We start from the raw sequence: 15,076 nt of genomic DNA on the forward strand, positions 1-15,076 counted from the left end.
TTATTTTGGAGAACTATTTTGATTTAATATGGACCTTTCACCAGGACAAGGACTATTTTAACGATGTCATTTTCTTCTGCAGCAGGAAACTCTTACTATATAGGCAGATTTCTCAAGAAGGCAGAACTATGCTTTTCACATTATAGTGCCTTGAAACTCCAGTACGGGAATATTTCTCATACTAAATGCAATGCCATCATATCTAGTCTTCCTACCTCCAAAGTTGCTTATGGTGGAAAACTTGAAAGATGCATGTCGGCCAGCCTCTCAGTCCACAGCTGGAGAGGCCATGTGCATTATTTTAAAAGAACAAAAGTGATTGGTACTTACTCGACTTCTGTACTGGTTTTTGTAGCCCAAATAGTTCCATTTGGGACCAGAAATAAATCAACATTAATAGCTTATCTGCCGGAGAAACAGTGGACTGACAGAAAATCATCCAATTTAGGTATTTAAGTATTTATTTTCCAAAAAGGAAATGTGGAACACGTACATACAGAGTTAGTGCTTCTGCCTCAACAATGAACAAATGTCTTGAAATCCCCTTAAAAGAAAGCTCTGAAGGCATCAAGATGGCTCTTCCATCGTGTTAGTGATTTACAGAAACTCAAAAAAGGGGCACTTCACTCTGGGGAAATGACCTAAAGTTACAAGCATAATATTTCTCATAAATGTTCTGCCAGTAAGCCTGTTGGGAAAGCCATTTACTTTTGTTGTAGCATTAACAATTTTCACATTAAGTGAATTGCCACACATGGAAGATTCATATTGGAAAATTTACAACTGTTCTTTGACTCCTTTACAAGACACAGCCCCTTAGATAAAGGTAAAACTCTTTTCTAGCGTTTTGATTTTGGGAAATGCAAACAACAACAACAACAACAAAAGTCCCTTGGCTAGAGGCCAAGAGTGTGGAGTGCAATGGCTTTAGCCTCGTGCAGGGCAGGGGGCGAGCCAGGCAGTGTTAGCTGATGGGAAGGGTGATGGGAAATGGGAGGACCAGACTGAGGACTGCATTTGCTCACTACCGGGTTCTGGTTTCTGAACCAGGACATCTCTGAGGTGGTGACATTTTTGCTCAAATACTTTGCTGGTATTAACTTACTGGTGGTGGTGGTTTATTTTTTTTAGGTTTTTAAAAGTATTTTGAAACTTTTGGCTGTGCAAAGGAATGTCAGCTCAAGCCATTTGATTGAATGAAGATTTAGGAAGCTGTTTGTCCTTCCTGGATTAAATTAGAACTACACTTGCTCTAAGATTGAGGTCTGCACCTTCCGGGGGTGGTTTCCCTTTGACTCCAGGGTTTGAGCCTCACAAACAGTGTCGTCTGTAAAGGTGCCCGGTCAGAAAGCCTCCATCTACCCAGCATCTATGTGGGATTGGGATCTAGAACTTCTTCAAACCAAGCCTCATTTACTCAAAAATGCAGGGAATCACTTCCAAACTGTTCTTCCTAATGAGAAGTTATTGCCTTTTCCAGTTCTTTCAGGTAGAGCTGTTTCAACATCAAAATAAGTGCATACTATTATCTATGACTGTGACCCTGAAGTCCTTTCCCTCTGATGCCTACCTAGCCATCCTCCAGGGTCCACTTCAAGTCCTAATTTATCCATGTGGGTCTCCCAGGCCGGCTAGTCATGCTTTGTTAATGCTGACTCAGCACTCCTGCTGCTTCACTGTCTGTGGGTTCCTATCTGGCTTCTGCAGTGGAGCTATAGTCGACTTGAGCTTGGGGATTTACCTTATACTTTTACTGCTCACCTCTTCTATTAGAATCCTTCAATAGAATCCTTACCTCTTCTATTGTTTAATCTGTGTTTGATAACTGATTAAACTCATAATAGCCACTTGGCAATTGTTTTTAAGAAATAAACAAATTGTGTGGCTCAGTGGTTGAGCATCGACCTATGAACCAGAAGATCACAGTTTGATTCCTGGTCAGAGCACATGCCCAGGTTGTGGGCTCTGTCCCCAGTGCGGGGCGTGCAGGAGGCAGCCGAGCGATGATTCTCTCTCATCATTGATGTTTCTATCTCTCCCTCTCCCTTCCTCTCTGAAATCAATAAAAATATATTTTTTAAAAAAGAAATGAACAAACCAAGTCGTTCTTGGTAACACTCTGTACCAGGCACCAATGTGGAAAGCTATGGAATTTGTAGAGCATCATTTCAAAAACAGGAAATATCACTTGTAAATTATTTCAGGTCTCTGATTTTAACATTATCTTGAAGACATAAAATTGCCTTAAAAACAGCTACTTGAAATTGGGGGGAGGGAGAATGGAAATGAGTGAATGCATGAGTGAAGGATGTACCTAAATGCCATAAAATGTGGAAAAGACTTTTCAGACAGTTACCTGAATCTGTCTTTCTTCCCTAATAGTCTTCCCTGGAGATGGAAGTGGGGGGAACTGGAGATTTATAACTAGCAAATATTCCTGATTCTTGGCTTACTAAAGTTAGGGACATTGGGGTTGGAAAATAAATTGGCATTGCAGAGTATAAATGGTTCAGCCAAGTGCAAATTTTATAGGCCAAATAGAATTTTCGCAAGTCTAATGACTTTTGAAAAGTACTTGTACCCTGGCTCAGAGGACTTTTGCTGTCTGTTGTAAGCAGTCAGTAAGCTGTGTTTGGGAGCTGGACCAAATGCTGGCCTTTCATTCCTCAAATTACAACTCCGTGATCCCGGCTCAGAAGTCCCTCCATGCACAATTTAGAAATTAGCAGCGTAAACGTAGAACCAGAGTGTGACTGTGCCCTGTTCCCTCCAGAAGAAAAATGTGAACTCGTTTCCCACTGGGGACGTCTCTTGGTTACCACATCCCAGATGTTGTGACAGCTTTCATCCAAGGGTTGCAGAACAGAGAGAACCCCCGTTTAAAAGCTTAGTTTTCATTACTCATTTGGAAGGTATTTTTCTGGGTCCATGAGAAATGCAAGGATCATTATGCCGGGTTTTTTTTAAAGTGGGAAAGGAAAAGAGAGAGGAAAAGCCACCCAGAGAAGTGCTTCTCAAACTGAAAGGTGTATGTGAACCCCTGGGCGCAGGTGGCTCTTCTTCTGATGGCCTGGGGTGGGGCCTGAGCATCTGCATTTCGAAAGCCCCCAGAGATGCGAAAGCCGCTGGCCAACAGACCACACTGCTTGGAGGAGCCAGCTCTATAGAGAGTGTTCTTTTGCACGGAATACAAATTGCTACTCCATTCTAGGTCACAGTTCTAAGGAAATGATGACTAAGAAATGCTGTCTTTCAACACTTCTGAGTCATTGGGTAGGAATGGAAGGTGAACACGAGCCACTTAACATCTCAGAGTAGCTGGAGCATTGATTGTTGCGTTCACTTGTGTTTTCTTCCCAAAGGGAGCCAAGTAGCTTATCCCCTCGGCTCCAGGCGATTGGCAGGTCTAGGACTGGACTTCTCTCCCTCAGTTTGTTTATAGATTTGGGGGAGGGATATCTATATCCCTGGTGAGCTCCTTTGGAGTTAAGGACAGTTAAGGAGAAGAAAGAGAATGGATATTTTGTCCAGGGTAGATGTTTATCTCTGTGTAAGAACTCCAAAGACCCTCCCACAACCCAAGGAAAGGAAATAGCTCTATTTCCTACAGAAACAGCTGAAATTGAATACCCCAGCAATTTGGGGTGGGCAGGCTCAACCTCAGACGAAAATCAATTTCAGAGAAGTGCAATTATGTGGCATTTTCTGCAGCCCGAATGATGCCTTTGCAGAAAATTCATACCTGCTTCACATGAAATCTGCACCTGGGAAGTTTGTAAGAATATGTTCTTAAGATTTTTTAAACTGCACAGCAAAAGAAGGCTAACAAGAAAATAAGGATATTTTTGTACACACACACTGAGGTGCAACTGTTAACTGAGAAATGAGTAAAGGAGGTATAAGTAACCCACCAAGGAAACACGAACCTTTCATTGTTAGTAACATGCATTGATACATAATGCTGTCATTTCTGACATTTACTTAGGTCAGCGATTTTCAACCTTTTTCATCTCATGGCACACATAAACTACTCAAATTCTGAAGCACATCAAAAAAAATTTATATTTTTTGCTGATTTTACAAAAAATAGGTATAATTTTGATTGATTTGCAATAATAATAATAATAATAATAATAATAATAATAATAGAGATTGCCTACCCTTTTTGTTCCAAAGTGACTTTTTAAAAAATCAGGTGCCTATTCTTATATACAAGGATTTCTGGTACCAAGAATTAACCAAACAGTCACAACTTTCTTATGAGATGTGACCAATAAGATGCAACCCTATTCTGTAACCTAGATATTTATGGTTCAAGACAGGGCATTCACACCAGATGGCTATTGTTACGTTGGCTGTTGTCATTTTTTTATTTGACAGTCTAAGGGAAAAGAGGTCAGTGCCCCTGACTCAACAGTCAGGTGTTGCATAATGTAAAAATTCTTGCAGCACACCGGTTGAAATCGCCAACTTGGGTTAATGCATTGCCTATTCCCCAGAAACTGTTACTGGGTTCTGTAGGTGAAGATTTAACTAAGATTCGGGTTATCTTCCAAATTCATTTCATAGTTTTTTCATCATCATAATCTCATCTCTTTGCTCACTAACCATACTGGGTTTCTTTTAAAAAGTCACCAGACAGATACTGTTGTGGGCACTTTTAACCAGATTGGTCCTGTTGGGACAGGGTAGCCAGAGAGCACACGGCTGTGCCTTGAGGACTCAGCGATGTTTCCTCAGGGCTTTCAGTCCTGCTCGATACTCAGCAGGTGTAGTATGTTATCAATCATTATTTACCGATTTAATGAGTAAGTAGGAACAGTTCTTTTTCTTAATCCTTTATTGTTTAAAGCAGGGGTCCTCAAACTTTTTAAACAGGGGGCCAGTTCACTGTCCCTCAGACCGTTGGAGGGCCGGACTATAGTTTTAAAAAAAACTATGAACAAATTCCTATACACACTGCACATATCTTATTTTGAAGTAAAAAAACAGAACGGGAACAAATACAATATTTGTATTTGCATGTGGCCCGCAGGCCGTAGTTTGAGGACTCCTGGTTTAAAGTATTACACATAGTATTACATATGTCTCCTTTTTTCCCCATTGACCTTTCCCCAGCCACCCCCACCACTACCCCCCAGCACATGCCCTCACCCCCCTAGTGTCTGTGTCCATTGATTATGCTCATGTGCATGCATACAAGTCCTTTGGTTGATCTCTTACCCCCCTCCCCAGCTTTCCCTCTGAAGCTTGACGGTCTTTGGGTGCTTCGATGTCTCTGGCTCTATTTTTGTTCATCAGTTGTTCATTAGGAAAGGTTCCTTATTCTGCCGTCATAGTGCCTCATAAATTTTCAGGTATCAGTAAAGATAGCCTGAAATATAATTTCATTCAAATATTTTATTTGTTCATTTTTAACCTTTTGCCAGAGGCTTTTTGGTCCGTGGTTTCTGCCAAGAGGAAGTGAGTAAATGCTGCCAGGTGGCCAGATGTGGGCCGTCTGCTTGCTCTTCCATCAGCGCAGCCCTACGCTCACATGTCCAGACCCAGTCTTTCAGATCAGAACCAGGTTACTCTGTTCAGTGACAGCGTCTGGGGTTTTCTGGACCCTCTGCACGTGGCCTGGACGGAACTCCACCTGCAGGGGCGGGGGCTCTGACGCAGCCCACTTGGCAGCAGGGTGGGGAACATCTCATAGAAAGGTTTACTATGTTATTTTTATTTCTCAAGTTAAAACTGTTCAAAGCAAACACTTGTGTTCATTTTGGGGCCCCGCTGGGTTTGAAGTTCCAGCTGATGCAATGTTATGATCTCTTGTGTGTCTTATCACTGAATGGTCGTGAGGTGAGGGTGGTTCTGAAGAGGAGGTCGCCAGCCACTGCAGGGCGGGAGCGAGGGGCATGGGCCTGGAAGACTTGACCGGATGATGGAAAAGGAAACTTTCCCATCGAAGTCAAGTCATGTGGTGAAAGCCTTATTTTGTCAAGGTCTTCGAACAAGCAGGAACCATAGAGAATAATGGGTATGAGCTCAGTGTTCTCGGAGGTCATTCCCCGGCCACTGCAAGAGCCCCGTGGATTTGCTAACCCCTCAGGCACGCAGCTGAAGAGCCCGGCTTTCTGACACAGCCCTTTTGTCCCGCCATGCTCCAGCTCAAGAGCCTCCGTGGCTCCCACTGCCAAGTGCTTCAAGTCTGTGCTTTAAGGCCATCTGGCTCCATATTAAATGTCCAACTCTTCCACCGTCTCCTCCAGGACACAGCCCCCATCACAGCCAGAGCTGTCCCTAACCATCTCCTCTAAGCCAGTCTTGCCTGCCATCATTGCCCTGGGCCATGGTGTTTCCCCCACTGCCCATTTATCTGCAGCCTCCCTTCTACAAGCCAAAAAACCAGTGGCAGTTCTATCACTGGCGTTAAAATTATCAAGTCACTCCTGACTGTGTCCACCGCCCACTTCCCCAGCTCCTTCTGCATCGGTGAGTTCTAAACATTTTAGCCCTTAGGAGCCTCTGGTGGCATCCGGTCTGTTAGGTTTGCTTCCTGCCTAGACTGTGACTTCGGATCCCCGTAGCCAAGTATTCAACTGCTTCTCCTTAGTGCACAGAACCTAGCAGAGAGCTAGGCGTGGGCATGTAGGCAGTGCTCACTTAAAGATGCGCTGACTGAAATGACTGTGTATAACCTGTTTCCCATCTCAGGATTTCTCAGTAGCAAGAAATGGGTTTAGAGGAGATATTTTTACACCGCATGGCCCTGTCATCCACTTACCTTTATATTACATGCCACCAGTTATGAACAATAAATAGATTTTGTGGTAAAGCTGGAACAGAGTAGATTACCTGCTAAAACTACACTATAGAAGTAGAAAAATTTTTAAATAAACATATACTTACTGGGTTTTAATGAAAGAAAGCTACTTGACTATACATTTTAATATTTCTAAAACATACCTGTTTGTACTGATCTAACTGTAAGAAAGTGCTCAAGGACAGAGAACAATGTGAATTACTTCCTGGAAGCTATGGATAGATCCTAATCATTGGAAATGAGTATTACACGTGGTCACAGTCCAGTGTGACTTCAGGGACTTTTTTGGAAGTCTCTGGGTCGTCTAACGCTGTTTGGCTACACATTCACAGCACATACTCAGGGCACATTTTCCTGTTTTGAGAGATCAGCCTAATGATAATAACTGTATACAAATAGTCTACATTCCATGTTCCTCCCCAGCAATCCTTTCAAGAAAAATGACTGATGGAGAACTTCAGTGCCCAGCTCCAGGAGGGGTAAAATGTCAAAAATTGTCAGAATGGAGCCACTGATGGGGAAGGTTTTATGAAGGAGGGGTTTTCTCCAGGAAGTTGGATAGTTTGCTTCAGGAAGAAAGGATGGAACTTTCAGCAGAAGAGGATAAAGAAAAAAATTAAGGAGACAGAATAGAGGATGCAGGCTGAGGATCCTAAGTACCCTGTGTTGTCTGACACGTGGGTTTACACTAACACGTTGTGGGAAAGAAGTCAGAGTAATGAAGCAGTACCTTCTGGAGGCGCGATGTGAATGTTGGGCTGAAGAATTTGGACTTAATCCAGTAAGCGAGAGGTGCCATTTGGCTCCATAGCGGGGATGTGGCAAATGAAAAGGGTCTTTAGGAAGACTAATCCAGCAGGAGAATGGACTGGAATCCTAGCTCAGGGCAGAGGAAGGCCTGGGTGAAGACAGGGCCCTTGTTTGAGAAGCATTAGATGGAAAAAGGACGAAGGCAGAGCCTAAGGAACACTTACCATGAGGCAACAGCCAATTATATGTTCTGACAGTTGGTAGGAAAAGGGGAATCATAGACAAGCCCAAAAATTTGTGTCTTTGAGTCCAAGAAAATAGTGGTGATGGTGGGATAGGGAAAAGACGCTAGCTGCTCTTTAGATCGCCAGCTATTTGCATTCAAAGATGCTGCCTACTTTAACCACCTTCGTGCCCAGCTAAGCAAATTAGCAACCATTTATTTGTTACTAATTTTAAACAATTGTCATAGGCTTTCCACATGTTTTTATTTTTATTATTAGTATTATTATTATGTATTGATTTGGGGTATACAGCTTACTTTTCATAGTGTTCCCCGTGATATTTCTAGTACCGAGTTGACAACATACACAGTTATCACAATATTATTGACTATATTCCTATGTTTTACTTATTTCACGGTGACTACTTGGTAACTATAAATTTGTGCTTCTTAGTCCCCTCACCTCTTTCACCCAGTGCCCCAGCCTCCCCTCCTCTCTGGCAACCACCAGGTCTCTCTCTGTGTATATGAGTCTGTTTCAACTTTGTTTGCTCATTTATTTTGTTCTTTAAATTCCACATATAAGTGGAATCATATGGTATTTGCCTTTCTCTGGATAAGAAAGCTGTGGTACATGTAGACAATGGACTATTACTTGGCTATAAAAAAAAAAGTATGAAATCTTATCATTTGTGACAGCAAATAGACTTAGGGTGAAATGAGTCAGGGTTCCTTGAACTTCAGAAGAGGAAGGGAATATACTTACTCGTGGAGCTGGGGTTCGATCACCTTCCCTTGAAGCACATCAGCTGCCCGGAGAAGAGTGGCTACCTGGACAGAATCAAGATTCTGTTAGGAAAGAGGAAGGGAAGGGAAGCGATCCTGGTGGCCATTATAAGGAGTTGATCACATAGAAAGCATTGGAGACTTTTAGATCATTGAAGTAACATGATCTAATTTATGCTTTTAAAAGTCACCCTGTTTAATGTTTCAATAGTTAATTGAAGGGGGACAAATGTGGAAGTGGAAAGATTAGGAAGCTATTTGAGAGTTCAGGCAAGATGTGTTGGGGGCGTGGACTATTATCATAGCAAAAGAGATGGAGAGAAGGGAATTGAGATGGAGCTGACATACTTGTCAATGGGTTAAAGGGGAGAAGAGGAGTTAGGGAAAGTGAAGACACGAAGATGACCTAGAGGTTTGGGGCTTAAAACCAGGGTGGATGGTGAGATAATTTACAGAGATAGTGAAGAGTTGAGCAGGAACAGGTTTGGCCAGAGATTACTCAAGAATTCTGTGTTAGGACTGAGACACTGAGAGGATACTTAGTGATGATGCCAAGGAGGCTGAGCAGAGACTGCAGTTCAGCGGAGAGGCTGAGGCTGAAGGTAGAAATGCGGAGCCATCAGCATGCAGGGAATGTTTAAAGCCATGAGACTAGGGAAGTGAAGAGCCTGTGACACTACAATATTTAGGGCTCAAGCAGAGGAAGAGAACAAGGAAGAACAGCTGTGAAATGGAAGGGAAACCAAGCCAACTCGGCATCATGGAAGCGAGACGGAGCTTGCAAAGGAAATGGTCGAAAAGGAAATGGTCTACTGGGTCAAGTACATCTCAAAAAGTGAGGAGTACAGGGAAGGGGAAGAGCCCATGGGATTTGATCAGCAGAGTTAATGGAGGGGAGGGATCAGAAGCACAGCTGAAGTGGATTCAGAAGAGAAGGAACCAGACAGTGCAGGCAGTCGTTTGGGCAGCGCTGACAAGATCCGGGAATAGCAGAGAAGATTCTGGAAGAACAACTCCAAAGAAACCAAAAATAGATTTCACTTTCCAGATGAGTTTTTCAGTGCTTTTTAATGTTATTCTTGAGGAAGAGAAATGTCCAATTACGCAGAACCTATTGTGGTTTTCATTTGAAATGATGTTGGTGGCCCTACAATTCCTGACCTCTATAGATCCCTTTCCCCTGCACGCTCCTCCTCTAGACAGACCCAGGCCATTCAGAGTTCTAGTTCAGGGCAGGGGCTAATGGTAGACAAGCCTCCGTTGAGATCTAAATGGTCACACCTATTATTTTGCTTGCTCTTCAGTTGCATTTAGCGGATACTAGGAAGTTCATTAAATGTAAATATACATGTAAATTAATTAATACCAATTAAATATCAGTCACATTTACTGCAGATCCTAAACTTGAACTATGTAAAGTCTCACAGGTATCTTCCTTTGCCCCAAAGGTGTCCTTCCTGGCCTTTTAAACGTACATCTACCAGAAAGCAGAGCAGGGCAGAGTTGTGTGGGAGCCCTGTCCCTCTCCCTCCCCCTCACCTCCTGGCCTCCGCACAATAAAAACTCTGTTCAGAACTTGGCTGGCTGCTGCTTTTCCCACATTCGATCAGGGAACACTTAAAGCCATACAGTGTCCCCGTCCCGCCAGAAAGCCTATGGGCAGGGTGCCTCTCTAGGCCAACACAAAGACTCACTGTCCCAGGCATCTGTGCCAGCGCCGTGGCCACATATGGATTGTCAATAAGGCTTGTGATTTTTTTCTTTCTGTCATATCATCATCCCAGTAAACGTAATTCAAGCCAGGAAGCAAAACCTATATTCTAGACTGGGAGACTTCGCCTGCCCTCTAGCTACAAAGAAATATAGCTCCTTTTCAGTTTAAACATACTCCCTCCAGAAAGATGTCATATGTTTTTTATTCACACCTGGTATAATTTTCTACTTTAAATGGATGTTGTGTGATTTGATTGACTGTTTTGACTGTACTTTTAATTGTGCATTTTGGAAACTCAGAATGCAGAGTTAGAGTTAAGCTTCGGCATCCATAAAGGTTTCTTCTCACTGGAGCCAAAAGCTACAGAAGGCCCAACGCAAAGGACAAAGTTTAAAAAAATAAGCACCGGGTACCTTGCTGCCAAGGTATGTGCCTATGGTGGCTTGTCACCTTATCCATCTCCATTCACTTTGGGTAGAGCTTCCATTTTCCACTGCAGAATAATTTCTGGAGCTGGTCCCACGCCAGCCACAAAGCAGAGTTTCAACTACTTCTTTCCAAAACTGGCCTTCAGAAAGTGAATCTAAAAACTGTGAGTCAAGTATCTGAGAGAAGCTGTGTGAAAGTCCTCTTTTTTCTCTTATTACATACAGATGTGACAAATACATCTGTAATTACACATAACCTTCCACTGAGACTCTTGGTTAACTCATAGATAGGAACTAATCCAAAGAAGAGGCCATTGGTCTGAAAGGCCAGATTAGCCATCATTCTATAGATATTTATTAAGGGCCTACTGTGTGCAGGTTTAAAAAGATTAAAATATGCTTCCTACATTCAAGGAATTTGTAATCTAATTGTGGGGGCAAGAAAGTAAACACTAAATAGTGCAAAATACAGCGTAGGACATCAGTAACTATAAGCTGAGTGGCAGATATAATAAATGCCACTAATTGAGAAGCCATTGTGAGCATAAACACTATGCATCAGCCCATGGACATGGGCAATAGGGTAGTGAAGACATTGGGGGTAGGGGGGTAAGGGTTGGGAGCAGGAGGGTAAGGGGGGAAAGTGGAGATATCTATAATACCATCAACAATAAAAAGTGTGTATATATATATATATATATACTATGTGTCAACCATGCTGTTAAGCACTGTATGTACATTATTTTATTTTCTGAACTGTTATTCCCACTCTATAGGCGAAATTAACCTCTGGTCTTCTCCCCATTCTGGAGACAGCAAAGAGAATGATATAGGTGAGCAGAGAGACCAAGAATCGGGAATGTGTCCGATGGCTCGCAGACACATTGGTCTGGGGCAGAGGGTCCATTTAGGGGAATAGAGAGCAGTGAGCCTTAGGGCCTGTGTTAGTCTGTTCACCACCATATCCCAGTGTCTGGTGTAGTGCCTTGCACATAATGGGTGCTCAATACATATGTCTTTAATCAACAAATGGCCCTCTGGGTTGTGTCTATGACCTAGACCAACTACAGTGGAATCAAGGTAATGAGTGAATTAAAACCATACACCAGACAGCTTCCTGACCCAGTGCCAACACCTCCCAGTTCCCAACTATTGATCACAGTGAAGGATTCAAGTGGGAAGGACACGCTGCAATAGCAGCTGCAACTCAATAGGGTCCCTTTCATGGAAGCTGACGTGGTAAACACTCCACAGGGCCTTACCCTGGCCTGCTGAACTGTGCCAGGTCTGGCCCTGGCCCTCTGCAATCTCAGCCCCTTTGCCTGTCCCCTTCCCTGCTCCGCTCCTGCAACACTAGCCTCCTCCTTATTCCTCAGTCCCACCTTTGGGCCTGTATTTTCCCATTCTGCTTGCAGGACCACAGTAGCCACTCACCCACATCTTATTGCTCCACTCTGCTACCTGTGCTGCCTGTTTGCTTATCTGTTGACAGTGCCTGCACACACCCCAGAACGTGAAAGAAAGGCCTCTCTTCACCTCTGTGTTCCTGGCATCTAGGACAGCGTCTGGCACATCAGAGCTGCTCACACATTGCATCTTCGACTGATGGCCACTTTCTCTACCTCTCAGATACCTACCGACTGAGAGAACAGGATTTTGTTCAAGAAACATTACATGAGAACTGATGAGTGGAGCTTGGAAAGAAACGAGAGGCAGAGTGGCAGGAGCCTAGACCAACCTGTTTATAGAAGATGCCTTTGCCCCGGGAGGGGAAAACACACCTCCAAACCTCTGGCAAAGCGTATGCTTTCTTAGCATATATTTGACACGCCATGCTTCTGAGACACTGCCTGGTCTCAGCAAGGAGACTCATGAATTGGCCAAAGCAACCAATTCACAGGACTTACAAGTCACTACTACCAGTCTCAGCCCAGTACGTGGCGACAAGGGTGGTATACCTCGAAATCAACAAGGTGGCTCTCTGCTGTGATCAGATCTGGGCAAATGCATCCTTCCGGGTGACAGGAAGGGGGTAAGGAAATGAAACAATCTTATTTTCATTGTTTGTTTCCTTCACCAAACACTTTTAAGGGGCCAACTACCATGAAAATGTGGTCAAATATGCGGTCTTTGCCTCAAGTTTGAGCATCAATGTCCCAGGAGAACACTTGTCATGGAGCTGATGATGCACTTTAGAATCTTCTTTTGTGCAAGTTGAGACTCCAAAGGCCACAAAATGATAAATTTAAAATAATTATATAAGTAAAATCATGATGCCTCACAGCTCTTCCTGAAAGACTTCCAAGTGAGATACTCAGTAATTTTATGAAGATGCCTTTAGCGTTCATTTAGCATATACTTAAGGGACTGGACTAATACTATGGTGGATCCAAAGTAGAATGAGACATGGTCTTTGTCTTCCAACTTCAAGTTTATCACTCATTGGGCAAGTCAGATAACTAAGGTACTAGGCAAGGAATCCTATGTGCCCAGGTCCAGGTATTAAGAAAAAGTGTTCTGAAAGCACAAAGGATAGAGAGATGGATTTCAACTGGGAGAATATAAAAAAATACTTCATGGAGGAGAAGACACCCAAACTGATCTTGAAGAGCAGGTGGAATTTCCACAGGCTTCAGTGGTGGAGAGCCTTGATTTGTAGCATTTGCCAGTTATCATGGCGTAAATATTCCCACTATGGCTGATTTCAAGTTAATGGCGTGACATCACTGAACACAGAGTTGGAAAGAGGTACCAGGTCCAGCGCACCACCTGTGAGCTTTGGACTATTAAATCGCTCTGGCTCTGTTGCTTTATGAATGAATTCTCAGGTATTAAGAACATCTAAAGCCACATTATAAAGGGAGAGACCCTTCTGTCCTCCCCACACCTCAGCCTGACCTTCCAGTACTCTGGTCTTCTGGTCTCAGTCCTATGCTCCTGACTGGCCTACCTCGTATTGACGTCAACTCAGCCAGCCTGCGATTCTGCCGCTCCTCTGAGCATGGCTGTGATGACGCTGGGCCCCTGCTGTCACAGAGGCTAGCTCACTGCCCACCGCCTGGTGTTGACACCTCTGCTCTTGTCCTTAATGAAAAGCAGTTATGTCCAACCTTGTACTCCACTTCCCAACTATGGCGCATATCTGGACCTTGGTGTGTCTATCTGTAAAATGGGGACAGTAACGGTGTCTACATGTAAGGTTTAATCAGTTAGCACCTGCAGAATACTAGCTAGACAAAATAGTAAGTGCTTAGTAAATGTTAGAGAGTCTTGTCATTTTCATTGTCATTGCCGCTGTTATGGCTCCACCACTACTCTGACTTCTCCCCATTCCACACATCCCAGATCAGCTGTACTGCACTCCCTCCGACAGATCAAAGCCCCTTGCATACCCAGGCCGTCTTACGTCTTCTGTTTGTGCAGTGCTTCCCTGGGCTCCAACTTCCCTTTCTCTTCCTCTTCACTGCCTGTTTATCTCAAGCTTGTCCAGGACCACTCCTTTCTTTAAAGTTCCCTGCCCAGAAACTGGGCTCCCGGCAGCCAGGGGCTGTAGCCATCTCATTTATAGCACCCACATGTCAGAGCCCCTCTGTAATGGATTGGAGTAAGGATCTTCGGCTTATTGTCACCCCTGGTTAGTGTCTCCCTCACTGCCCAGCCTTTCTAGATATTAAGGACAGCGTTGACACTCACTAAAACTGACAGCTGGGCGCGACACCTCCATCGCTAAGATGGCACAATAGTGTTTATTATGCTTTACTTTGGTAACCAGTACCTTCCCGCTGCTGGCCTGGGTCTGTGCTCCTTCCCCAGGAGTCATCTGCTCCTTTTATGTTTTTATTCGGCACATATTGTGCAGGGTGTTAGCTGAGTGAGAATTTTTGCTTCATGAAAATGTTACCAAATACCGACACCAAGAAGGGGAACGCACCAGATGTCTGTCTGCAAGGAAAGCAGACTCCTGGCGCGCGAGGGGCCCAGCGGCCGGCTCCCCAAGCATTTCCAGGCCTGAGGCTTGGCTCTGCGCGCTCCCTCGGGGCCTCATAACTGACCCCCACATTCCATTTCAGGCACCATTCTGGAGAAATCTGTCAGTCGGACCGCTGATCCGAGCCTGGAAACTGGTGTCTGCTCGTTTTCTCCGTTTCCAGCTGAAAACTGAGACACCCTTGCTGGATAACTCTGACCAAAATGACACATGGGCTTGTGTGCCATGCCACGATTGACTTAATTTTCCTCTTCCTTTGAGCCGTCGGAACTTTCTCAAGGAGCGCATAGTTGTCAGTGATACAGGCCACTCATGGTTGCAAGTTGTCTACCGTTGCCAAACCTTGACCAAAAATATTTTATGTTCTAGTGCCCAAGGG

At 44.0% G+C, this 15,076-nt stretch overlaps 1 protein-coding gene across 4 annotated transcripts in view; it reads left to right on the plus strand.

Annotated features, from left to right (window-relative positions):
- GHR (growth hormone receptor) overlaps positions 1–15,076 on the plus strand; it is a 206,012-nt gene that overhangs the window by 130,771 nt on the left and 60,165 nt on the right. The window contains exon 3 of one of the 4 annotated variants that reach the window (XM_036309526.1): positions 11,486–11,542. The exons of the other annotated variants lie outside the window; for them this stretch is intronic. Within the exon in view, the coding sequence (XP_036165419.1) occupies positions 11,486–11,542 (57 nt within the window). The remainder of the gene's footprint in view (positions 1–11,485; positions 11,543–15,076) is intronic. 4 annotated transcript variants of the gene reach the window in all.

The sequence above is a fragment of the Myotis myotis genome, unplaced genomic scaffold (genome assembly GCF_014108235.1).
Source record: "Myotis myotis isolate mMyoMyo1 unplaced genomic scaffold, mMyoMyo1.p scaffold_m19_p_5, whole genome shotgun sequence".
NCBI classification, from domain to species: Eukaryota; Metazoa; Chordata; class Mammalia; order Chiroptera; family Vespertilionidae; genus Myotis; species Myotis myotis.